Source organism: Ophidiomyces ophidiicola (genome assembly GCF_022830035.1).
Source record: "Ophidiomyces ophidiicola strain CBS 122913 chromosome Unknown scaffold_26, whole genome shotgun sequence".
NCBI lineage: Eukaryota > Fungi > Ascomycota > Eurotiomycetes > Onygenales > Onygenaceae > Ophidiomyces > Ophidiomyces ophidiicola.
The window spans coordinates 1-22,701 of NW_026054666.1; the positions used below are offsets into that span (position 1 = coordinate 1).

Sequence of the window (22,701 nt, forward strand, 5' to 3'; positions counted from 1 at the left end):
CCTGGAAGAGAACGGCACAGAAAAGCAACGCAGCGCCATCAAGGCCTCCGTGGCGTCGTGCAAGGCGTGTATCGATGACTTTCTGGCCAGCGCGGCGAAGTACGAGCCTCATCTGCGGCGAGGCGGCCACGGGCGGGCGAGACGGCTGGCTGGGGCGGGCGTGCGACGGGCGACGGCGAGGCGGCGCGGGCGGGCCGGGACGGGCGGCGTCGTGGGAGAGGAGGGAGTTGATGTCCATGGCGAGAGAGGAGGGAGAGGAGGGAGGAGAGGAGAGGAGGCGTGGACGGGCTTAGGGATCGGGAGGGTTAGGGAGGAGAGAAAGAGAGAAAGAGAGAAAGAGAGAAAAGAATAGCAAGCAAAGCGATGCCTCCGTTAGTTAGTTAGCTACTAACTAGCAGGCTGGCTGGCTGGCTGGCTACTACAGCGGCATGGCAATACACTCACTCACTCGCTTGCTCGCTCACGCAGAATCTGCACGCAGCGAGAGTGAGAGGGAGCGAGAGAGCGAGAGAGAGAGAGAGGCTAGCCTGGCCGGCCGCCGCGCCGCCCACGCCCGTTGCCAGCCCGTGCTGACTCAGCGCTACGGGGGAGCAGACACTCCATACTACGTAGTCAGTACTCTACCGTACTCCATACTACGTAGTTCGTTGATAGCCAACTAACTACTCCGTAACATCCATCTCATGTCCCTCCAACAGGAGTACTGGGGCCTCGACCCCCCGCCCGGCGTGCACATCCCCACCGCCAGCGAACTCCTCACTCTTTGCACCGAAGAGCACCCGCGCCACTTCCCCATGGGGCTCGCCCTCCCTCGCGACCGCCCCGTGCTCTGGATCAAGTACGGCGGCTCTGTCATCTGGCCCGAAGTGCCTGCCCAGGTCCTCGTCCATCGAGAGCTGCGCCGCCGCAACTCCCCCGTCCGAGCTCCCGCCATCTTCTACGCCTGCGCCATCAACTATTGCTCGTACATCGTCATGGAATACATTCCAGGCAAGACCGCCGGCGAGCTGCTTCACGCCACCCATGACCCCGACGCCGTCTACGCCCAGGTGGCCCTGGCCCTCAATGAACTCGTCCGCATCCCCGTCCCTCCCGCGCACCGCCCGTGCGCCATCAGCAACGGCCTGATCCGCCATCCGCTCTTTGACGAAGAAGAAGCCCCGCGCCACTACGAGAATGTCCAGCAGCTCGAGGACCACCTGAACCTGGTACGTGTGGCCCGCCGTCGACCGCGTCGTCTGCCCTGTAGATACTAAGTATCCCGCCCGTAGTTCCTCACCGTGACCAAGAAAACCCGCCGAGTCTGTCACCTGGCCCTCGAGCCCATGGTCTTCTGCTACGGCGACATGTGGCACGGCAACTTTATCATCGACCACCAGCGCCGCGTCGCCGTCGTCGACTTCTCCGAGGCCAGTTTCCTGCCCTCCAGCTTTTTCAAATTCGTCGTGTGCCACTACACCAAGCTGGGACGGCAGCCCATCGCACACCTGCTCGACATCCCCGCCACAGACGGCGTCGACAACGTCGATGCCTTGTACGACGTGGCAATGCGCATGGTGCAGGGCTGGCCCGCACTCGTGTCGACGGGGCGGAGGATCGCAGGCAGCCAGTGGCAGCCCAGCGATGAGATCACCAACGTCGTCTGATTGGCCGCGCTTGCTCTCCTTCTCTTCTAGGGCTTGTATCATCACGTGTCGTCATTTGTAATCTCCCCGTTCGGGCCTAGCGCGCCCGCTGAAAACCATCGCGCATTCTCCGCCAGCGAAACGCACCTCCAGCGTCGCGAGAATGGCCGCCGCCGCCCTTGCCTGTCGCCCGCTGGCCCGCGCCACCGCCGTTGCTGAACGCTGGTCGGCTGTCCGCCGGCACCTGCTGCCCATCTGCCGCCGCACCTTCGCCGCCGCGCCCCCTCTCCATGCCGCCGAACCTCTCCGCCCGCCGCCTGTCAAACGCGGCTCCCTCGCCTCGGGCTCCATCTTCGCGGACGGGGAGGACTTCCCAAAGACCTCCACCGAAGGCCGCGTTCCCCGCCGTCGTGCGCAGCCCGTCCCCGACACCGGCGATGCTGCCTCCCTCAATGTGCCCCTGGTGGAGCGGGACTCGCAGCACCTCGACCGCGCCCTGAATCCGTTCCCGAACCGCCGCGCGCGATGGCACCGTAAAATGGTCATTCGATCCGTGCGCCGCCGTGGCCGCTTGACCGCAAAGGAGCAGATCATGCAGTCGGAGCGCGAGTCGTCTAGCAAGTCGCATTTCTTCAAGACCTCGCTGAAGAAGCTGGGCCCGCTGGCCCGCCAGATTGCCGGCAAGAACATCGACGACGCCATTTTGCAGATGCGCTTCAGCAAGAAGAAGGCCGCCAAGGACGTCAAGGCTTTCCTGGAGCACGCGAAGAACGAGGCCATTGTCTCGCGGGGCATGGGCCTGGGTCAGCTTCCCATCCCGAGCGAGACGAGCGAGCAGAGCGATCAGAGCGACGCCTCTAACAAGCCCGACGCCTCGACAACACCGACATCGACTCCTACAAACACCGTTTCGCCCGTCCACCTCCGGCTCAAAGACGGCACCCGCCACACCGTGGCCGATCCCACCTCCATCTACATCTCGCAGGCCTGGGTCGGCCGGGGTCCGTTCGGCAAAGAACTATCCCACCGCGGCCGAGGCAACATCCACATCCTGCGCCCTCCCCACACGTCCGTCAGCGTGGTGTTGAAGGAAGAGAAGACTCGCATCCGAGAGTGGCGCGAGCGGGAGGAGAAGCTGATCCGCCAGCGCAGGACCAAGGTGTGGAGGCAACTGCCCGACCGCAAAGTGACCATGCGGAACCAGTTCTATGCCTGGTGAGGAGTGTACCTACGTATGTATTATAGATGGCTGTCTGGATCTTCTCTACGGGTGTTTATATAAACGGAATGCAATATGCTATTACTTCCCCACTGTATCCAGCTGCTAAGCCAGCTAGTTTCTCGTAGTCAGTCCGGAGTCCGCGTGGCTACATACTTGTTTTAGTTGGCTCCTTTCCCCCGCTTCATCTCCGCATCGCCCACCACCAACTGCATACACTGCGTATGCTCCCTCCCACGATGCCCTCAGAGCCTGGCCTGACGCCAGACCAAGTGGCCTTCTTCAAAGACAACGGCTACCTGCTGATCCCCAACTACCTGCCGCCCGACACCCTCACCACGCTCCTGTCGACCACCAACTCGCTGCTCGAGTCCTTTCCCCTCGACTCCCACCCACTCACACGTTTCACCACCGGCGACAACGACGGCGACGACCCCAGCAACGGCTCCAATGCTGAACACGTCGGCGACGACTACTTCCTAACCTCCGGCGACAAGCTGCGGTTCTTCTTCGAGCCCGACGCCTTCTCGTCCACCACGCCCGCCACGCTGACCCGCCCCAAACACCTCGCCGTCAACAAAATCGGCCACTCCGTGCACACCCTCTCCGCGCCATTCTCACACATCACCCATGCCGGCCACATCGGCGCCCGCAACGCCGCCATCGCCCGCTCCCTGGGCTTCTCCGACCCGCGCGTCCTGCAGAGCATGGTGATCTGCAAGCAGCCCGGCATCGGCGCCGCCGTGCCGCCGCACAAGGACTCCGAGTTCCTGTACACCGATCCGCCCAGCGCCGTGGGCTGGTGGTTTGCGCTGCAAGACGCCCGCCGCGGCAACGGCGGCCTGGCCTTCTGGAAGGCCAGCCACAAGCGCGGCTGCATTCGACGCCGCTTCGTGCGTGCCGCCGGCAAGGGAGCGGGGACCGAGTTTATCGACTGGGACGGGCCGGGCCTGCCGGCGGAACTGCAGGCGCACGGAGATGGGGATTATATTCCGGTGGATGAGGACCTAGAAGTCTTGGATGTCCCCGCGGGCTCTCTTGTTCTGATCCACGGGAATGCGTTGCATAAGAGCGAGAAGAATACGAGTGAGAAGAGCCGCTTTGCGTACACGTTTCATGTTATTGAGGGTGCGGAGGGGTGGGAATATGATGACAGAAATTGGCTGCAGCCGCCGGGTACTGGGGATGGGTTTACTCGACTGTTTGAGGGTGAGCAGTGAATCGTCGATCAGATATTTCGGGGCTTGTATTTAAACGATATTTGCAAAAATAGCTCTCGGATTTATATAGGAAATCGACTTTTTGTTTCCTCTAGAACCAGAAGACTCAAGACTCCGCAGATGAACGCACTCCAAAGCGCCGAGCTGTGCATCGGCATACAAAAGATGCCCCTAACCCAAGATACAAGAGATAGATAACACAAAAAGGAAACACCACGAGGACGTTCAGGAACCCTTCAGCATATCCAACATGCCCTTGGTCTGCCACGCCTGCTGCGCTCGGTCGACTTCGTCTCGAACTCGCCGGTGCAGCTTTTCAATCAGCCGATCGATCTGCACCGACTGACCCAAATGCCCAGAGTATAAATCAAGAATATTCATCGCAACTTCAACGCAAAGATCCACCAATCTCGGATCCGATATCGACTTATGCACAAACTTCAGTATCGGCTGCAGAGTCACCTCATCTCTGCCTGCCAGCGCCGTGCGCAGGGCGGCGCGGTGGCGCAACGCGGTCAATAGGGTGATGATCGTGATTCGGTCGCGGTTGTTCAGAACCTGGTCCAGCGACGCCGCGTAGCGGCCTTTGCGTAGATCCATCTCCCACGGTTTTTCTTTCTTGCGCTTTTTACTACTATCCTGGGCGTCAATGACGATGTCGACCCCCTCGCCGACGAAGTCCATTCCCCGAAGGCGCTTTTCCCACCCCCGGCCACGCTTCTTGCTCTGAGCTTTGGAGGCTTTTCGATCGTGCTCTTCCAGTTTGCCTTCGAGAAGAGCTTGCATTTCTCGCTGCCTTTCTCGCTCGCGAACCTTTTGTTCGCCAGAGAGCCGGGTGCGGAGAGACAGTATTCCGGACTGCATGCCGACAGCGATATGCTTCTCGTCTCGTTGAGGTCCCGAGGTGATGATCCCTAGGGACAGGATGGGGGAAGGATACTTTGATCCACCGACCACGTTCCACCCTGTCGTTTCGAAGACTTTCATATGGCCATCCAAAGCACCACTGACGATTCTGCTACCGTGCGATGCTAACGACAGGCAAGTCACAGTTTTCTGGTGGCTTCTAATCAAATGAAGAGGTTTGCCAGCAACAACGTCCAGCACGGCGATGTGGTTATCTGCTGCGGCCAGCACAGTGGTTCCAGAAGGCATCGCAAGAGTGCTTTCCACCGGCGCAGCCATTTTGAACGTCATCACAGCTCTACCAGCCACTCTTGAATCCCACAGCCTGACCGTCTGATCGTAGCTCCCGGAAAGTACTAAATTGGCAGACTGTGCCCCGGGCATATAACATCCACTGCGGACGTAGTCTGAGTGGCCGGCAAAGGTCTGAACGCTCTTCTCGCTCGGTAAGTCCCACAATCGAACCGTCATGTCATCGCTGCCGGAAAGAAGCGAGGTTGGGTCATTCGGCGAAAATCTCGTCAACCATACTGGCTGCTTGTGTTCCCGCCATGTTTTCAAGATTGAACGAGAATTGACATCAAACACCTGAATCGTACCGGTATCGTCTCCCGCCACGAGAATTCTCCCGTCTGACCGGACCTCTGAACATCGTGCGGTGTCATCAAAGCGCGTGATAGTCTTCAGCAGCTTTCGCGTGCGGATGGAGTATATCTGGACTCGTGCGCCGGTGGTCACTGTGAATATATCCGGCGGCTGTAGCGTTGCAGCCGAGGCTGCGGCGGGGGCTGGAGGTTGCGATATATGGTTAATCGGGGTATTCGACGGCGATGCGATGAGCAGAGGTGATTTGAATGAGCGCCAGAAGAGCTGCTCGGCGGTGGGGCGGGTGGAGGGGATCGTCGGCAGCCTCACCTGCGGCAACGGCAAAACGGGCGCTGCCATCGTCACGCGCGACAGGAATGAGGACGACAACGGCGCAATAAATGTGGTTCCGCTCTGCGAGTCTCCTCGCTGCGGCTGCTGAAGCTTCTTTTTTTGATAACTTCGGCGGATAAACGAAGAGCCGTGCCCGGCTGAGTCAGCTCTCGGAGCACTCGGCGCAAGAATGATCCGAAGGATTCTTCGCCCCAAGCTAGCAGCGCGGGCTAGACCCCAAAACGGCGAAAGCAAAACAGACTGCCACAACGGGCTGGCAGCCGGTGATGCTCGTCAAACTTCATCTCTCGTGGTTCTGACGGTGCATCCGGCCCGCTGAACGGCTGTCTCTTTCGTGCCTCGACGTCGGCCCTGCGGCGAATGCTGAATTCTGCGACGATCTCAGCCGCCAAGCACACGGAATCACCAGCCACTGGCCGAGGCCCGCTCCACGCTGTCCTATTGGCCCGCCCTTCCCTGACAACAGCTTGGATCGCCCACCAGCCTCCTTCAACCCGCGTCTAGGGAGCCAGCAAGCTGAGGACCAGGCAAAACAATTCCTCGCCCACAACCCCAAAATATTCTTTTTTGTCGCTCTTTTGGTACCACCCGTGACGGAGTACACTCTGCAAGGCCCTCCGTACCCCCCGTATTGCTGTTCATTGAACGGACACATTCTTTCTTTTCTGTGGAACCGAGAAGCTAGTTATGCTTGCGCTTCAGTCTGCATTCATTTGGCCTACGTCACCCGTTACCACCCCTACCAGGCACTTCCGTCGTTCCTCGGGCTGTGCATATCCCTTCTCGTTTTAGGCAGTTATCTGACAATAAATACACCGGCACCCCCCGGTTCCCCGAAGTGACCCAATCGACGCTGGAACATACACCCTCGAGATCCAGCAGCCATGTTGAGCAAGTCGGCACAGCTGGCACTGGGTGCCCACACAGCTGGGATCTACGCTGATATGTCGATCGACGGCCCTGAAATCGGCACCCTAGTCGCGATTATTGATCGTGCGAAGAATTTACCCAATCGGAAAACTATGGGCAAACAGAATCCCTATTGTGCCTGTCGATTGGCAAAGGAGGCCAAAAAAACAGACACGGACAAGAGAGGCGGTCAAACGCCGAAATGGTACCAGTTACTTCCTAAATAACCCCACTCGGATAGTAGCTAACCTGCCTGTTTTAGGGATCAGGAACTCCGGTTCACCGTACATCAGTCCCCGGATTACTACCAGTTAAAGGTTTCCGTGTTCAATGACGATAAGAAAACGGATCTCATTGGAGAGACGTGGATTGATCTCCGGACTGTCATCATTGCGGGAGGTGGCCAAAGTGACTCATGGCACAATCTCAACTGCAAAGGGAAATACGCCGGCGAAATCAGAATTGAATTGACATACTATGACACCAGACCCAAGGATGATGCTGTGGTCGAGCGCCGAAAGGAGGGCCAGAAGTCGATTGAGACGAAGAGCCAACCGACCTCCTCCGTATCTGGCCCCCGACAGTCCAGGCCACCGAAACGGAGACCGTTACCGGCGAATCCTACTGGTGTGGCTCCAGCTAAAACAGCCCCCACGGATCCAGCGACTGTACCAAGAAAGGAGCCATCAGCTTCCAATCTTGCTCGCGTTCCCGCTCCGGAGCAATCGCAACTATCACCAACAAAAACACAGCGTGTGTATGAAACGCCAGACGATCTAGGCCAACAATGGGCATCCGACCCACGTCCGCCTCACAGCTCTAGCCCCACACGGCAGGCCGCATATGCTAACTCTGATCCTTCATTTGCTTCCAACGGCCCTGGACGTCAGGTCTACCAAGCCATTCCAGATACATCGTACTCTCCTGTCCAGGATAATTCTCCCACTCGTCAGCAGTACTATCATGAATCCCGCCCATTGCATCACACGCCTGGCGTAAACCACTCATACCAGTCTCCACAAATATCAACTCCCCCCAGGCAACCCCAAGAACATTTCATCGACCCCCGGAACGGAAACACAGCCGATGTATTTAATCAATACAATACCTCTACCTCAAGTATACCCGCGGAAGATCCCTATTCATCAACCTCCCGTCGGTCTGAACGCCAGTCGCCACATCCTGATGCCGAATTGTATCGGGAGCCCCCAAGCCATGCTTACGAATCGCCGTCGCGCCAAATGATTCGACACACGCCCACCCCCGAACAGGGTCAAAATCAGTACTCCCATATTTCCAGAAAATCGCCTAACCCAATACCCGAGCCCCATTTCCATAATAATCCGGAGTCCACCCAACATCTAGCCTTAGAGAATCGTAATCATAACCCAAAATACAGCACCCCAACGAAAAGCGATGTCTACAGAGACAGTCCCCTCCGCCAGTCAGTCAGTCAAGCCGATTACTATCAACACCGGCAGTATATCCAACCTCATGTCCAAGATGAGGACGACAATGGTCCGCCGCCCCCGCCACCTGCGCACCGTGATGGTTTGACACATTCTCATGGCCACGAGCAATATAGAAGTGACCAACAGCCGGTTATCATGCCTGAGCCTCTAAGTATCACCCCTAGGACATCTCCTAGACCCATAGAAAGAGACACGGAGTATATTGCTTATTCTCCGAACTACCGCAATGCTGGTCACTCAACCGAGGTGGAACAAGCATATTCAGTGTCGCCATGTCCCTCTTATCACTCTGTTTCTCAGGAACGGAGTTACTTGCAGGACAGACCCACTACTTCGAACAGTGAATCTGTTCCTCCTTCACTCATTGCAGGCTTTGATTCTACTCTTGCCAATGAACCCGATCGAATGATGCCAGACCATCGGCAGATGCGCCATCAAAGCACTACCCCTTCATCGACTTCAACGCAGGTAGTGAGGTCCTCCCCAGTTGATTTTCCAGGAAGAAGGTCTCCAAGGGCGGCTGTCAAAGACTCTCATCAGATTCCACTGCGCAAATCAGTAAGCCCGCAGCCACGCCCCCCAGTTGACCCGGACTCCCTTCAGGGGGTACCATTCTCCCCTGACTGCTACGATGCCCTCAACCCGAACGCATCCCTGGCAACTGGGTTGGAACAACCTGCACCGCCGTATGAAACCGTAGAACGCTCCATGGAAGCGGCTCGTCAACATGAGGTTGATAAGCTTCGATCACTTGGTCCCATAATCGGGAATGATGGTCGTACGATAGACCCCTCCGATCACCTTCCTGCTGATACCTGGGCCCCTGAACCTGTGCGGAAACCGAAGAAACCGGAAGTTGTTGTACGATTCAAACATGCATATACATCCAACGCTGTTGTTCCGCGGCCGTCCACCGCCGACAGAGAGCAACAAGGTCGTCCTCGATCTTTCATCGCTTCCAATCGTTCAACCCCCCCACAAAGCGCAGAACCCTACGCCGCTGGTCGACCTCGCATTCACAAAATTGGTCCAGGTCGGCCGCAGTCTTACGTTCAACCGAGTCCGAATATGCCAAGGGACCCATCGCCGAGGGCTGGTGAGCGCGGCGCCTACGGACAATATTCAACCAGCCCAAACAATGGTTCCGTGATATCCCAGTATAGCGCTTCATCTCAGGTATCAAGGTATTCTCCGGGAATTTCGCAACATTACCACTCTCGTCCGCCGATTCCTGCAAAGGTTCCAATTCAGCCTGGCTCCCAAACATATGCTGGCATGCCTCCCGGAGCTTCTGGAGAGCTTGATGCATTAAGCGAAGAAATGAAACGTATTGATATTGGTACTGGGCATGGTGGCCGTAGGGGCCGCCCATCCTTCATCGGCGGGTATGGACAATGAATATTTTACCGCATGAACTTTGTTAACTATGGGAAATGAGCTCAAAATATTTTCTGATACCCCTCCATTGGTGATGAATTTAGATGGGTTGCTAAGGCGGTATGGAGCGTTGCTCGTTTTGGCTTATGTTTACTTGGTTTCCTTGGTTTTGGACATATAATTGGCTAGAGGAGTTCATAGTTGGGAAAGCCTCGTAGGGCAGTAGTGTATTGTTTTCGCGTACTCTTGTCGGCCATAGAAGCATTTGAAAATGCGACTCATACGGAGTCCTACATTTGAAACCGTGGAGCTTAAAATTAATCACTATAATCAGAGCTAACAGTTGCCTGAATGATGGCTCGACTTAACAGAAAATCCTATCTATTGTTTGTCCTATCGCTGACTTCCCTCAGATTCCTTCTGGAATGCTTCACGCAGTTTGATATCATAGTCTTCTTTGTCTTTCAGCTTCTTTCCTACAAGTTCGGCTGCATCTACAGCCCAATAAGAACAAAAACCATTGTAAAAATTAGGGTCGGTTGGGCCATAACGAGGGAGAAGGTGATAGTAAAACAAAGAAAATAGCCCTTTAGGGTTTTCCAACGCATAGAAGAACCAGAAACTGCCGTTTTCCCAGCAGCTTCTCATGATGTCTGTAAATTGGCGCCCAAACAGCGGTATGTTGAAATTTGGATCTCTGTCCTGCATTTTCTTCTCCTCCTTTTCAAAGCTTTCAAGGAATTCGGCGTGCATTTTGGTAAATTCTTCCAACCCGTCTTCTGGAAGTAGGTTGTCCACTGATCGATCTGTAAGCCAATATGGAGCACGCAGCATCTCAATGGGTTGTGTGCAGGTCCATTCCAAGTCAATAATGTATTTTACGTTCCAGTTCTCATCAACAAATATATTACTCTGGTGTAGATCTGTGAGCATGAAGATAAACGGGCCATAGCGAAAATCGCGTTGGAGGTAGTGAGAATGAGTGGCTCGTAAAGCAGTCACTGCAGCCATTTGAGAGCATCCATCAACAAAATCGAGCATGGAGTTTGGTTGATGTCGTAATTTGCTATCATAACATGCTAAAAGATCCAGTATGTAAGCATCTGAAGTGAAATAAAGTTGACCCCGACTAATTTGAGTTGGGATTCCCTCATTTTCTAAATGTTGAAGGCGAAGCGTCAGTGGTCTGTTGCTGAGGCGAACAAATCCTCGATCGTCCATTCTGAGCGAGCCAATGTGTGGAAAGGTGTGGCGGGCAAGCGAGAGCGTGATCCGTGAGATATCGCGAAAAAGATTAGCTCTCAGGGAACTGTTATGGCGCAGACTCCTCCAGGTGTCTGATAGCATCTTTGCATCGGCTTTTTCAATATATTCCAAAATTGAATATCCATGATTGAATTTCTGGGAATATATCTGACTGATGTACGCGCAGGGTAAGGGTTTGCCAAAAAAGGAAGAGAGAAATCGCCAAGTATGCCAAATCGTTCGATGGAAGAAGGAAACGGCCTGGGGAGGTGAGAACTGTTCAATATCAGAAGGGCACTACTCTAAGAGAGAGGGTAATCCACATACAGACTGTCCATTGGCGAAACCAAACCCTAGCAACTTGGGAATCGGCACGGCAGGACAATGTTGCTGCATCCAAACATATGTCGCAACTTCACAACGATGTTTCTCCTCAGAATTACCTGGATAATTTGTGTCTCCCGTTTTGTAGGGAAGTGGAACTCTGAAAATCACTCTTTTTTCTGTGTGAGTATTTGTGATATTGACAGGAATGCAGACATTGAAGCTGCCATAAAGCCACCCCTTCTCCGCCACTTGACAACTGTTTGATTTGCAAAGTCCAAGGTGACTAGCGACAATGGCTTCAATGTTAAATTTCTGTGAGATAAGGTAGAGTAGAAAGTCATCCCTAAGTGAGGGATATGTGAGCTGTTGCAGCACATTGTCGTCATCTTTAAGCGCAGTTTCGAGGTCAATGGTCTTCTGGAGCAGTGGGAGGCTTTTTACAGCAAGACTGGTAGGGGATGCCATGAAATACTAGACTAGAATGAATCAGAAGGGAGCAAGTGTGGTTATAAGAACGGCGGTCAAATGTCGGACATTTATGACTGAGCTTGCTGTGTATCGATATGGCTAAAATGTCTATGGTTTATCAGTGGTTGGGGACCTGTGGGAAAAGACAATAGCATGGACAGCCTCAACTAATAAGATGTTCACCTTTTTAGCTGAATGGCTAAGTCGACTGACAGTACCTAGTTGACTAAAGGATGATCATCCTTGGGATCTTTGGGACTTCTGATTGAAACTTCAGTGCAGATAACCCTAGGCTCATGACTGCTGCCTAACTAGTCATCCGATTGTATCTCGGGCACTAACTAGTTATTTGTGTAGGGTTATACTGGCCGATAGTTACTCCTGTTTGGATTTTCATTCTGCTGGTGCGAAAAAGAGCGATGGTATCAACAGACCTAAACAGCCAACTATTTTCCACATAAGGAACCTAGCTATCCAGTATAGTCATCGTCCAAAGCACCTCGAAGGACTTCCTCAGCCGCCAATCCGGCAGTCCACATCGCAGAATCATAGTCTTCTTCCTCACGAATCGCCCCCAACTTCCGGTGACGGGTCTTGCTTTTGCCAGCCAAACCCTCATCAGAATCCACATCATCCATTTGCGCCAGGGAATCACTATGTAAAAGCGCCTTTTCTAATCTACTCATATAGCCAATATTTGAGATATCAAAATTCCAGCTTAATCCAAAAGTATTCTTATCCCTTCCCCCCAGCATTCGAAACCAGTACTCCGACGTGCTCTTCGTGGACTGATCTGCCTGCTGTTCCACCGTCCAGCATCCATTTCGAGCACAGAAGCCGAGAAAGGCGCGCCATGTCTCGTCTTTTCCCGTACCCACAAGCACGTTGGGATTCCCAATAATGATGACGCCCTCTTTGGCTCGCGTTATTGCCATGTTAAATCGCTGTCGTTCGCCAACTAGACCCAGGGCCCTCGATTGATCCGTCTCCAGAAATTTTTGATCTGACCTGGTGCGCGTTGTACAGATAATCAAAAAGCGACTTTCCAGACCCTGGAAAGCCTCTAGCGGTCCAATGTTGACGTCGTAAAGGTTGTGGGATCGAAATAGTTTGCGAAGATGGGTTACCTGCGCAAGGAAGGGCGTTATGACGGCGATTTCATGCTGAGATATTGGTTTTGGGGGAGGATCCGTGACTGGGAATTTCGAATATGAAAGATAATCTATCGTCGATGCGTGTTCAAGTAATGATTGAGTGTAGCGTAGGGCAATTTTTGCTTCCGTATCGTTGTAAACCCCTGTGCCTGGCCCATAAGTGAGGATATCTTCCACTTGATCCTGTGAGGCATTGCAGTTGAAAAGCAGTGGCCAGCGACGCCGGTTTCGCCATTCTGGCCATGTAGGGATTGGGCCCTGAGCATGCGGGGGGGTTGCAGTTGGAATTAAAGTGTCGCTGTAGAAAAGAACAGAAGGCATCGCAAGAATTGCTGGGTGAGAACGGTAATTTCGAGTGAGATTAATGAAAGGCGGACGAAGTATGGGAAGCATCGATTTTGTAAGTTTTTTGTAGGGCCCAATGTTTCTTCGGGATAGGGGGTGATTAGCATAGATTGGGCGCATAAATAGTCGCTGAAATAGAGAAACTGATAGGGCTGTATCAGAGTTGTATACTCGTGGAGCTAGCTGATGTTCATCACCAGCCATGACAAAGAGGGGCAGCATAGTCTTCTTCCCCGGTTTAGTGATACTAGTGGGTGGCGTCGAGACGACAGTCATTGGTATACAAACGGATGGTTCTGTTGCTTGAGCTGCTTCGTCGACAATAAGTGCCGTCCAGTGGATTAGCTTCTCCATGCTTACCTGAAGCCCGGGAGACACGGCAGATATGGTGCCAAAGGCTAGTTCCATTAGATCCTGATTCGATAGGCGAGCTTGGACAAGCATATCTGCGTCCGCGCAGGTAGTGACGATAATTTTATATTTCATAATAGTTTCAAAGGGAGGCAGGGAGAAAATTTCATTCTCTGTGTATGTATAAGGAAGAAGTTGGCTGGGGACCTCAGCAAAGGTCCTATTCCATCCGTTCAGTCTGAATAGCTCATGAGGCTTCAAACGAGAAGAAAGCCGAATTGCAAGCGTGTCGGCTGCGGGGTTCGACGGCGCACAGAGAAGAAGGTGTGGCACTATCTCTGAGGTAGACTGAAGAAGTTGGAGCGCGCACTCAACCACGGTCTTCGTCTTGCCGGATCCTGGTACTCCTGAGATTAAAAACGGGACGTTCCCGTAATTCCGTGATACGATGGAGTCCACTGCCTTTTGCTGTTCATAGTTTAATTGAAGGTCAATCCATTTGCGATCAAAGGTCCCCTTATGTAGAGTTTTCTGGGTTACGCAGTGTCGTTCGTCAGGAAACAGCATGCGCTTGGTCCAGATGGGGTCTTCACCATCTAGATTATCAGTAGAATCCATCGACTGGACCATTAGGTCATTATTGACCTTCCGAATTGCTCTTCCCAAGGCAACGTATAAATCAGCTTGCACAGTAAAGGATACATTACAGAATTTAGACGTTGCAAAAAATCCATCGACCCGAAGAACAACGGTCTCGGTGGTCTTCGAAATCCCCCAAACATATGAATAAATTTGAATTCCATTAAAACCAGGGGCAATCGAGCCATTTTGTCCGTACTGATTTTCAGATAGCCACTCCAGTCCTTGCTGGGCTATTTGGGAAAAGGGGAATATCTGTCGTACGATAACAACGTCACCAAGATTCAGTATTGGAGTATTATCTTTAAGTCCTGGAATTCGAAGCCTATAGAGGTGCTGTTGCGCGTCGGCCGATTCGAGAGTGGTGTTGAAGAGAACTAACGGCAGTAAAATCGCTGAATGGCTGGAAGCTTCCAGCTTGAGGCATTCAGAAAAATATTCAAGGTAATTATTTAGCGACAGATTTTTTGGGTGGCGCGATATTGTGACTTGCACGTCACTGATTTCTGGTTGAATTTGAAGGACAGGTTCTAGATAGTTTGATCCTGCGAATTTCTGGATATAAGACTTAAAATCAATAGAATTAATTTGCTGAGAGAATCTATCCATTGCAGGAGACTGTTGGATGGCCCAAAGATATGATGGGATATAAGCGGAGGCATTGATATCTGGCTTCCAGCCAGCCTTTAAAAGGTGCTGGGAAGAAAATGTCTGACCTCCATGATTGCCGTCCTCTTCCAAAATCTGAAGGTTTGATACGTATTGTTCCAGATCATCGAAAGAAGTACTTCGGGGCGAGTGATTGTGGAGTGAATTAATGGGACCAGAATCTATCACAGTTTGGCTCTGTTCCTTTCTGTCTTTGTGCTTGTCATGATTGATGATGACTTGATCTTCTACCACCCCTTGAGGGGGTTTTGAAAAGGTTGGTGCAATATCTTGGGCCCCTAAAAGGCGACTTGGGTCACTTTGAGCGCCATTTTGGAGTGTATTCACCTCGATTCCGCTGGTGGGGTCAATGATAGGAATGGCTCCTTTGCGGGATGGGATCTTGAACGGCTTGAAGGCGGACATATTTGCTTTTTTTTGAGGCAGAAGTCTATAGGAATATACATAGTGCAAATGCCATAAGACTCGACAAGAAAAACTGAACGGTGATGATAAAAAAGGCAGTGCCTACATGATCATTAGCCACCGTTGAGGGATGTACTGCGTGTTTGGTAGCATAGTAAGTACACTCTAGCAATCAGACACGCTCAGCTTTTGTTCTGAATCAGCAGTTAGTTGCCTGGATTTACCCCGCCTCTGATGCTCTAAATCGAGGCGAAGAAGGCTGAAGCAGGCGCTTAGGCTGCCATGCATCACAGTGGATGGGGGCAACAAACAGCGCGACAGAATGAGGGACAAGAGCTGGATTCATAAGAGGGAGGCTAGGAGATTAAAAAGGAAATGAAACAAAGCAGCAATCAAACAAAAACAATCAACGCGATCTATCACACTGTGTGGAGCTTGACCTCCATTGATGTTTGATGTTCGTTTGTGACGTTCCATGGCTCTTAGTCAGCATGGGGCTTCAACAACATCACAGATCACAGCCAGACCTGCAACATGTTTACTGTGGCGGTAAGAGGGTAACTGCCAATGAAGTCGTTCTTTTTCCCTCTCTAACACCGTTAGAACTGTTGATAATGTTGTATATTCAACCCTTTAGGAGTATTGTGGCGCATGGATATCATGGATTCATCGGGGAAGAAACCACAGCATCTAATAATGTTGTGATTTCTAGTTATCCTGCCCTTATATAGGCACTCCTCTTTCTTTGCTTCTGTTTGTTGTATTCTTGGCTTTGCCTTACCGTTGACTTGCTTGATTCTTCTGGGATACCTTGATCCTGCTGGACAACCGGGACAACCGGGACAACCGGGACAACCGGGACAACCGACACCCCGGTGTTGTATCTTTTTTTATCTCCTGCATGATCTCGAAGGCAGGCTCTTCGAGACTGTGACCGCTATTTGACTGTGAGACACCTGTTTACCGGGTTGATTTCGGTCAGAAAGTACTGTCCGAACATTTTGACGTCCCTCTTGATGGCGGTCGCTCAGACTTCCGATGCAGTTGGCTAGACCGACGGTCTGTAGCTCTGTCTAGCTGTGTTTCTCTTTCATATCATGCTGCGCCAATATACAGCCTATAATCTGTGTTTTCTGTTTGAGGCGGAGGCAAATTATTGCATCGAATATTGGCCTGTTAGGGAGCATTGAATAGACTCTGTTCACTCTATTTCAACTGCTATTAATCCCAAACGTCCCTGGTGTCCTGTCCTGGTTGGTAGAAATATTTGATCTTACCCTGGTTATCTTATTGCTGACTCTTAAGATGCTGTGACAAATTAACACTGTGCAAAGAATGAATCAAGTGACCCAGCAATGTGAATATTGATGCCTCCCAGAGACCTTCCATGTTGAACCATCTGGGTTACCTTTCTAGGGCCCCATGCCCATCTGCTCTCCCAATCCACGTGATTGTTCGCCTCAATTCGCACAATAATCGTCACAGCCTTTGCATCTGCTGGCAGTGATGGCTCGTTTCAAGGTGCAGCTGTCCTATCACCACACACATTATCACGGTACCCCATCTATCACGCCTGTTACGGTTTATTCCGATACATCCACTAGGTTGGCGTGATCACCCCCTTTCGCTTCTTGTCACCTTATTTCCCTCACTTACTGAGTCTAGTTATGCTCACTTTCTGTGCAGTTTGCTCTCTCTTGTAATAAATGCACATCATCCTTACCTACAGACCTTGTTCCTCTACAACTAGCGCTTCTCACATCCCATGTTCTAGATGTTCGTGAGACTGGCGTCGTCCTTTTTCATCCTAAAGGAAGATGCCACTAACATGCCTTTAATTTATATAGAAACCGCTCATCCGATTCCATATTGAGACGGCTATACCGGGTCTTCCCAAATATCGTCATTATCTCGGCTTCGGCCTCAATATCAGGCGAATATCAGGTCATTCATCACCATCGCTAGTCTCTATCAATACCGCTAAATGTCAACATTCTTCCCATTCACCTGCCACCTGACCCTATTGTATCCATTTTTCACTAGCTTTCCCCCTTATAACTGAAGACTCTTTCTTTTCGCAACTATCTTCCCCCAGCCGATTCCCCTCTCCTTTGACTCCTGATAACCATTCTCCCAAATCTCGCTTTGTCTTCTCATAGAGCGCTACAACTCGCCCCTTTTCGATTCCATCATCTCACAATTCCCTACCAACTGATCAAAATACATCACCTGCCTGTGTATTAAAGAACAAACTTGCTTCTTTATTCGAAAAAGACACGCCAAACCACTTTCTGTGCATCTATCAGGAGTGTCCGGCTGCAAGTGCGTATTCCACCAGCCACATAGCTTTCATACTTCTGTTGAGACAATTTCATCTTTCTGAATACCTCTGCATATAGTCAAATTTGGGTTCTTTTGGTGAGTACTGTTACCATTACTCCCACGTCACTTCCTGTGCTGAATTGGCTGCTAACCGACGAGGAAAGCTCTTTGTTTTTTTTTCACATATGACTCATATCGCCGAGATAATAGGAACAGAACTATGAAAAGCCCAACGTCTCAGCAAGGCCCACAGTGCCAGTTCAGCGGGGAGGCCTGCTCTACTGATTCTCCACACTATCGCAAGGTCATTTCCCATATATTTGGGAGGAATAAGCGTTGTACTATTGGAGTTCCCAATTTTGTGTGGATTTACTACTGTCGCAAGCACTATCAGCGTGCCAGGTATCGAACTGGCGAATGGCCATTCAGACAATGTGATTTGGCCATCGATACTATCAAGAATATGCGTTCCTGGGGGGGTGTGGACAGCTTTAATCTACAACTTCGCCGCCGAGAGACAAAGCGATCGACAGAAGAGGATGAGATTTGTGAGGGGAGTGACTTGGTTGTCAATAATAAGCGTCGATCCCATGCAAGCGATGAAGACTCATCCGGCGACTTTGTTATAAACCTGGAGGATGAGCTCAGTGCTGCGGAAACCCCGGAACCTCGAGAGACCCTGAAGAAACGATCTCCAAGAATCACCCCTCGCCCGGTTCCAGGCTGGCTCCATGACTATCTTGGTGGCGAGAAGACTTTTTCAGAAATTTTGCGCATGCTTCGCGATCTCCGGCAACACATGCACGAACTGGTCGAAAACGGCGAGGATGCCCATTTCCCGGATATCGAAATCTTGCCCAATCTCCGCCAGAAACATACTCAGTCTCGCCGCGAACCAAGCAAAAACCGTCGGACTACATCTCGTGGAGGTATTCGAAAGGTCGCAAAGAAGTAATGGTGGAGCTATTGCACTTCTCGACTAAATTTGCGTTGGAATGGTGCTTTGGAATTTATACCTTACTGAATAACGAATGTGGTGATGCTCCAACGTCAGTTCACTCGCCTCCTGCCGATCCTCAACGATCAGCGCGGTCGGATTGCTGTCTCTGAAAAACATCGATGGCTTTGGATCTGGTGTTGAAGATGGTGTCTTCGGTGGTCTTTTCTCCTTTTCGTCATGGCCATGCTGCTTTTTTTCCCCCCCCTATCACCCTTCCCTTGTCTTTTTCCTTGGATTAATGATTGTAGCATTTTGCATTCCCGGTGATGACTCTCTTCTTTCAATAGCATTTTTCAGGTTGATGGCGCAGATGCACACATTTCAATATTTCTTCAGGCACGGTGGGTGGTGGCTATTATGATTTCAGGATGTTTAGCATGTTTTCCCTTATACTCTTTTCCTTTTCCCCTGGCAAATAGATTTCTTTGATTTCTTGCGTCTGCTTTTTAAATATCTTTTGCGACCAATGGAAATCTGCCTCAGTATATAGGCTCCTCCCCCTTTATTCCTACCCCCAGTCTAATCCTGCTTATGTGTAGACGCTGAAATGATAACTAATTCCAACCTTTTCTTCATACTTTCTGAAATATATTTGGACTACGCATAATGAATGGCGACAAATTCTGAAAGCCTGCCTATTCGTCTACGCATACACGGCTGTAGAGACAATATCGATTCAACAACTATGTTTGATTGCTATTGACGTACTTGTATAAGTTAAAGAAACATTAGAATGATCAAAATCTATCATATCAATCATCATTATATGATTGTGGTGCTGGCAGTAAGGTCTAGTTAGCAGATTCATTATTTAAACACCGGGTTATCTTGATCGTAAAACATATCCTTCGTTATGTAGAGTCACCCTCGCCATGTAATCTAATTCTTCCACGAGTGAAACGATTTCTAATTTTGTCAATGATGGACGGCAGGGAGAAACTCCAGTGGCACAACATGCCAGCCACAAAGCCAATGCCGTCATTCTTGAAAGCAACGAGTAAGCCTACCGTGACCATCATGACAGTCCACCTCTTCTTCTTCTCTGCATCGCTGAGAGTGACTTCAGTAAGTCTCGTTCTTGGGAGAATATTGTGGCGGTCGTGCGATCCCAGATCCCAAGCACCAGCAGTATTCAGGCTCTCTCCAACACTGGCAAGCTCCAGTCCAGCAGCAATGACCATAACTCCGAGGAATGCAGTCGGGAAGGCCTTTAATAGATCCAGCAGGGTGTTGCCGAAGAAAATACCAACCACCAACTTGACAACGCCTAGAAAGATGACGCTTGCTCCGGATCGCGCGCCAAAGCGGTATTGAGCCGCCAAACCACCAGAGCCATGGCATACAGGCATGGAGCCAAACCATATGCTCAGCAGATTCATGCCGGCGACGCTGAGGCCAATCGATGTGATGGAGGGGGTGTCGATGTCAGGCAGTAAATCGCCAGCCAGATGCACGACAGCCACGACGGAGTTCAGAGTGGTGAGGGGGATTTGACCAACACCGGCCTGGACGATTCCCTTTCCCCAATCGTGAGAATGGGGAAGCACAATGCCAGGCACCCAGATGTGGGGCCGGGGAAGGCGTGCATGCGGCGACAACGCCAGCACAATGAAGGCGAAGGCCAGTCCCAGCACGAACATCATCAGGCCGTACGGCACGCGGCGGTAGACATTGGAGACGAGCAGGCCGAGGAAGGCGGCGACGGCCCACAGGTAGTTATCGGCCCAGCCCGGGCGCAGCCAGCCCAGGTCGGCGTGCAGCTTCGCGCCGGCAGAGAGCAGCAGGGACAAGCCGGCGCCGACCTGGATGCCCTTGACGACGGGGATGGGCACGACGGCGGCGAAGCAGCGCAGGGCGCCGGTGATACTCAGGACGAGTATGACGGCGGCGACGAACAGGCCGGCGGCGGCGATCTCGCCGGGGGCGAAGTTGCGGGCAATGGCGACGGCGGCGATGGCCTTCATGGGCTGGACGGGCAGCGGGAGGCCGAAGACGCAGCCGGTGAGGATGTTGAACAGGCCGGAGAAGACGAGGGTGGCGGGCAGCGAGACGGCGTGGGCGGCGGCCAGGGCCACGAGGATGGGCAGGAAGGTGCCCAGGTCGCCGAGGGCGCCGGAGATCTCGGCCCAGGGCTGGCGGCGGAAGGTCGCGCGGTTGTGGGCGAGGAAGCGGGCGAGCGACATGGTGGTGGTGGTGGTTATATGGAGGAGTGAGGATGGAGTCGATGGGCGGTTGAACAGAGGTGATGCATGCACGGCATTTGTACGCCGTCGACCGGTTAAGGCGGGCGCTAGTTTAGATATGTATAGTCCTCCATGAACGGCCAGATGGAGATTTCAAGTGTGCAGCAGCAACATGTAGCCGCCGCTCTGGCCTGTGTTTGAATGCAGAGCTCGCCGTCTTGCATTGTTCTCTTCGGAGTCGGTAAATAAAACAATATGTATTGAGTCAGCCGGAATATCGAAGGGCCGAGCGGGCAGAAGGGGTGAGTCAGCGGGCTATTATCTGCACGTGCCGATAAGCAGACAGTGGCCTGACGTCGAACGACGGTTTGCGGTCCCGGAACGGCAGAACAGCTTCACACGATGAACGGCACTCTGCTCCCACGGCACGGCCGGCTGCTCCTCGCGGCGGTGCGGCGGGCTCCCTTTCGACGCGCACTCTCGACGGAATCGGCAGCACCGAAAGCACGCGGCATGGTGCTGACGCAGCGGCAGCGCGAATTCCTCGACGGCGCGCTGCGCGTGAACCAGGCGGGCGAGCTGGCGGCGACGCGCATCTACGCGGCGCAGGCGCCGCTGGTGGTGCGGTCGCACGCGCACCTGCGGCCGCTGATGCGGCACATGTACGAGCAGGAGGCCGGGCACCTGGCGTACTTCAACGGGCTGGTGGCGAGGCACGGGGTGCGGCCGACGGCGATGTACCCGGTGTGGGCGGGGGTGTCGACGCTGCTGGGGTGGACGACGGGGCTGCTGGGCCGCGAGGCGGCGATGGCGTGCACGGAGGCGGTGGAGACGGAGATTGGCACGCACTACAACGAGCAGATCGGCGTGCTGCTGGAGTGGTTTGCGGCGGCGGAGCAGCGCGGCGAGACGGTGGACGGCGAGCTGCGGGCGCTGGTGGGCGAGCTGAAGCGCATCCGCGACGAGGAGCTGGAGCACCTGGACCACGCGGTGGAGAACGACGCGAAGGCGGCGCGGCCGTACGAGCCGCTGGTGAATGTCATCCGGCTGGGGTGCCGGGCGGCGATCAAGATCAGCGAGAGGATATAATCGATGGAGGACGGCTATGGATGGGAGCATCTCAATACGGAGTAGATGGAGGACAGCTATGGAGTATCTCAATAGATGGAGGACAGCTAGGGAGTATCTACGCGGAAGGATGTTATGATGTATGATATTGTTGTATTCTATGGCATGCTATGCTGTTCTACTCCGACTCTCGAGGTGGTGCAGGAAGGCCTCAGCGTGGCCGACGATCTGGTGGTAGATTTGCTCGAAGCCGTCGTCGCCGCCGTAGTACGGGTCGGGCACGGGCTGGCCGTCGCCGGCGGGTGCAGCCACGGGGACGCCCGGCTGGAAGTCGCCCAGCAGGCGCACTTCGGCCAGGGCACCGCTGTTGTTGTGGTTGTCGTGGGCCACGCGGGCACGCAGCTGCAGCAGGTCGGCGAGGTTGGAGGGGTCCATGGCGAAGATGTAGTCGAAGGTGGTGAAGTCGGCGCGGGCGACCTGGCGGGCGGCGTGGCGGTACGTGGTGATGCCGTGTCGGCGCAGGGTGGCGCTGGTGCGCGGGTCGGGCGAGGCGCCGACGTGGTAGGCGGCAGTGCCGCACGAGTCGATGGTGTCGAAGGCGACGGTGGTGGGCGGGCGGCGGGCAACGAGGTCGCGGAAGACGGCCTCGGCCATGGGCGAGCGGCCTGGTGGGAGTTAGCTAGGTAGTTAATTGCACGGAGTAGACGCACAGATGTTGCCCAGGCACACGAACAGCACGGACACGGAGGCGGGCATTATCTCAATAGCCAAAGTCCACGCGCTGCTCCTAGGAACGGAGGACTTGGTGAACTGCTGACTCCGTCCTGACTACCTACACTCCGTCTGGATGTGCAAGCG

At 53.1% G+C, this 22,701-nt stretch overlaps 11 protein-coding genes across 11 annotated transcripts; 5 read left to right on the forward strand and 6 right to left on the reverse strand.

Moving 5' to 3' along the window:
* Positions 1-662: 662 nt before the first annotated feature.
* LOZ57_005293 (uncharacterized protein) lies at positions 663-1,688 on the reverse strand (the record flags this gene model as incomplete). Its single annotated transcript, XM_049254324.1, has 1 exon — positions 663-1,688. One exon carries the CDS (start codon positions 1,686-1,688, stop codon positions 663-665), a length of 1,026 nt encoding a protein of 341 aa, XP_049106628.1.
* Positions 1,689-1,788: 100 nt separating this feature from the next.
* Positions 1,789-2,844, forward strand: mrpl22 (39S ribosomal protein L22, mitochondrial; the record flags this gene model as incomplete). The annotated part of the gene is made up of 1 exon (XM_049254325.1): positions 1,789-2,844. The coding sequence occupies one exon, from the start codon at positions 1,789-1,791 to the stop codon at positions 2,842-2,844; it is 1,056 nt and encodes a 351-aa protein (XP_049106629.1).
* A 239-nt stretch (positions 2,845-3,083) lies between these two features.
* Positions 3,084-4,064, forward strand: PHYHD1 (Phytanoyl-CoA dioxygenase domain-containing protein 1; the record flags this gene model as incomplete). Its single annotated transcript, XM_049254326.1, has 1 exon — positions 3,084-4,064. One exon carries the CDS (start codon positions 3,084-3,086, stop codon positions 4,062-4,064), a length of 981 nt encoding a protein of 326 aa, XP_049106630.1.
* Positions 4,065-4,289: 225 nt separating this feature from the next.
* Positions 4,290-5,915, reverse strand: utp15 (U3 small nucleolar RNA-associated protein 15; the record flags this gene model as incomplete). The annotated part of the gene is made up of 1 exon (XM_049254327.1): positions 4,290-5,915. One exon carries the CDS (start codon positions 5,913-5,915, stop codon positions 4,290-4,292), a length of 1,626 nt encoding a protein of 541 aa, XP_049106631.1.
* An 878-nt stretch (positions 5,916-6,793) lies between these two features.
* On the forward strand, positions 6,794-9,688 carry LOZ57_005297 (uncharacterized protein; the record flags this gene model as incomplete). Its single annotated transcript, XM_049254328.1, has 2 exons — positions 6,794-7,023; positions 7,081-9,688. The coding sequence occupies 2 exons, from the start codon at positions 6,794-6,796 to the stop codon at positions 9,686-9,688; spliced, it is 2,838 nt and encodes a 945-aa protein (XP_049106632.1).
* A 372-nt stretch (positions 9,689-10,060) lies between these two features.
* Positions 10,061-11,250, reverse strand: LOZ57_005298 (uncharacterized protein; the record flags this gene model as incomplete). Its single annotated transcript, XM_049254329.1, has 2 exons — positions 10,061-11,025; positions 11,244-11,250. 2 exons carry the CDS (start codon positions 11,248-11,250, stop codon positions 10,061-10,063), a joined length of 972 nt encoding a protein of 323 aa, XP_049106633.1.
* Positions 11,251-12,177: 927 nt separating this feature from the next.
* Positions 12,178-15,384, reverse strand: LOZ57_005299 (uncharacterized protein; the record flags this gene model as incomplete). The annotated part of the gene is made up of 2 exons (XM_049254330.1): positions 12,178-15,295; positions 15,377-15,384. The coding sequence occupies 2 exons, from the start codon at positions 15,382-15,384 to the stop codon at positions 12,178-12,180; spliced, it is 3,126 nt and encodes a 1,041-aa protein (XP_049106634.1).
* A 2,428-nt stretch (positions 15,385-17,812) lies between these two features.
* Positions 17,813-18,547, forward strand: LOZ57_005300 (uncharacterized protein; the record flags this gene model as incomplete). Its single annotated transcript, XM_049254331.1, has 1 exon — positions 17,813-18,547. One exon carries the CDS (start codon positions 17,813-17,815, stop codon positions 18,545-18,547), a length of 735 nt encoding a protein of 244 aa, XP_049106635.1.
* An 896-nt stretch (positions 18,548-19,443) lies between these two features.
* LOZ57_005301 (uncharacterized protein) lies at positions 19,444-20,775 on the reverse strand (the record flags this gene model as incomplete). Its single annotated transcript, XM_049254332.1, has 1 exon — positions 19,444-20,775. One exon carries the CDS (start codon positions 20,773-20,775, stop codon positions 19,444-19,446), a length of 1,332 nt encoding a protein of 443 aa, XP_049106636.1.
* A 513-nt stretch (positions 20,776-21,288) lies between these two features.
* COQ7 (ubiquinone biosynthesis monooxygenase Coq7) lies at positions 21,289-21,864 on the forward strand (the record flags this gene model as incomplete). The annotated part of the gene is made up of 1 exon (XM_049254333.1): positions 21,289-21,864. The coding sequence occupies one exon, from the start codon at positions 21,289-21,291 to the stop codon at positions 21,862-21,864; it is 576 nt and encodes a 191-aa protein (XP_049106637.1).
* A 147-nt stretch (positions 21,865-22,011) lies between these two features.
* Positions 22,012-22,599, reverse strand: stp1 (Low molecular weight phosphotyrosine protein phosphatase; the record flags this gene model as incomplete). The annotated part of the gene is made up of 2 exons (XM_049254334.1): positions 22,012-22,508; positions 22,554-22,599. 2 exons carry the CDS (start codon positions 22,597-22,599, stop codon positions 22,012-22,014), a joined length of 543 nt encoding a protein of 180 aa, XP_049106638.1.
* Positions 22,600-22,701: the final 102 nt, after the last annotated feature.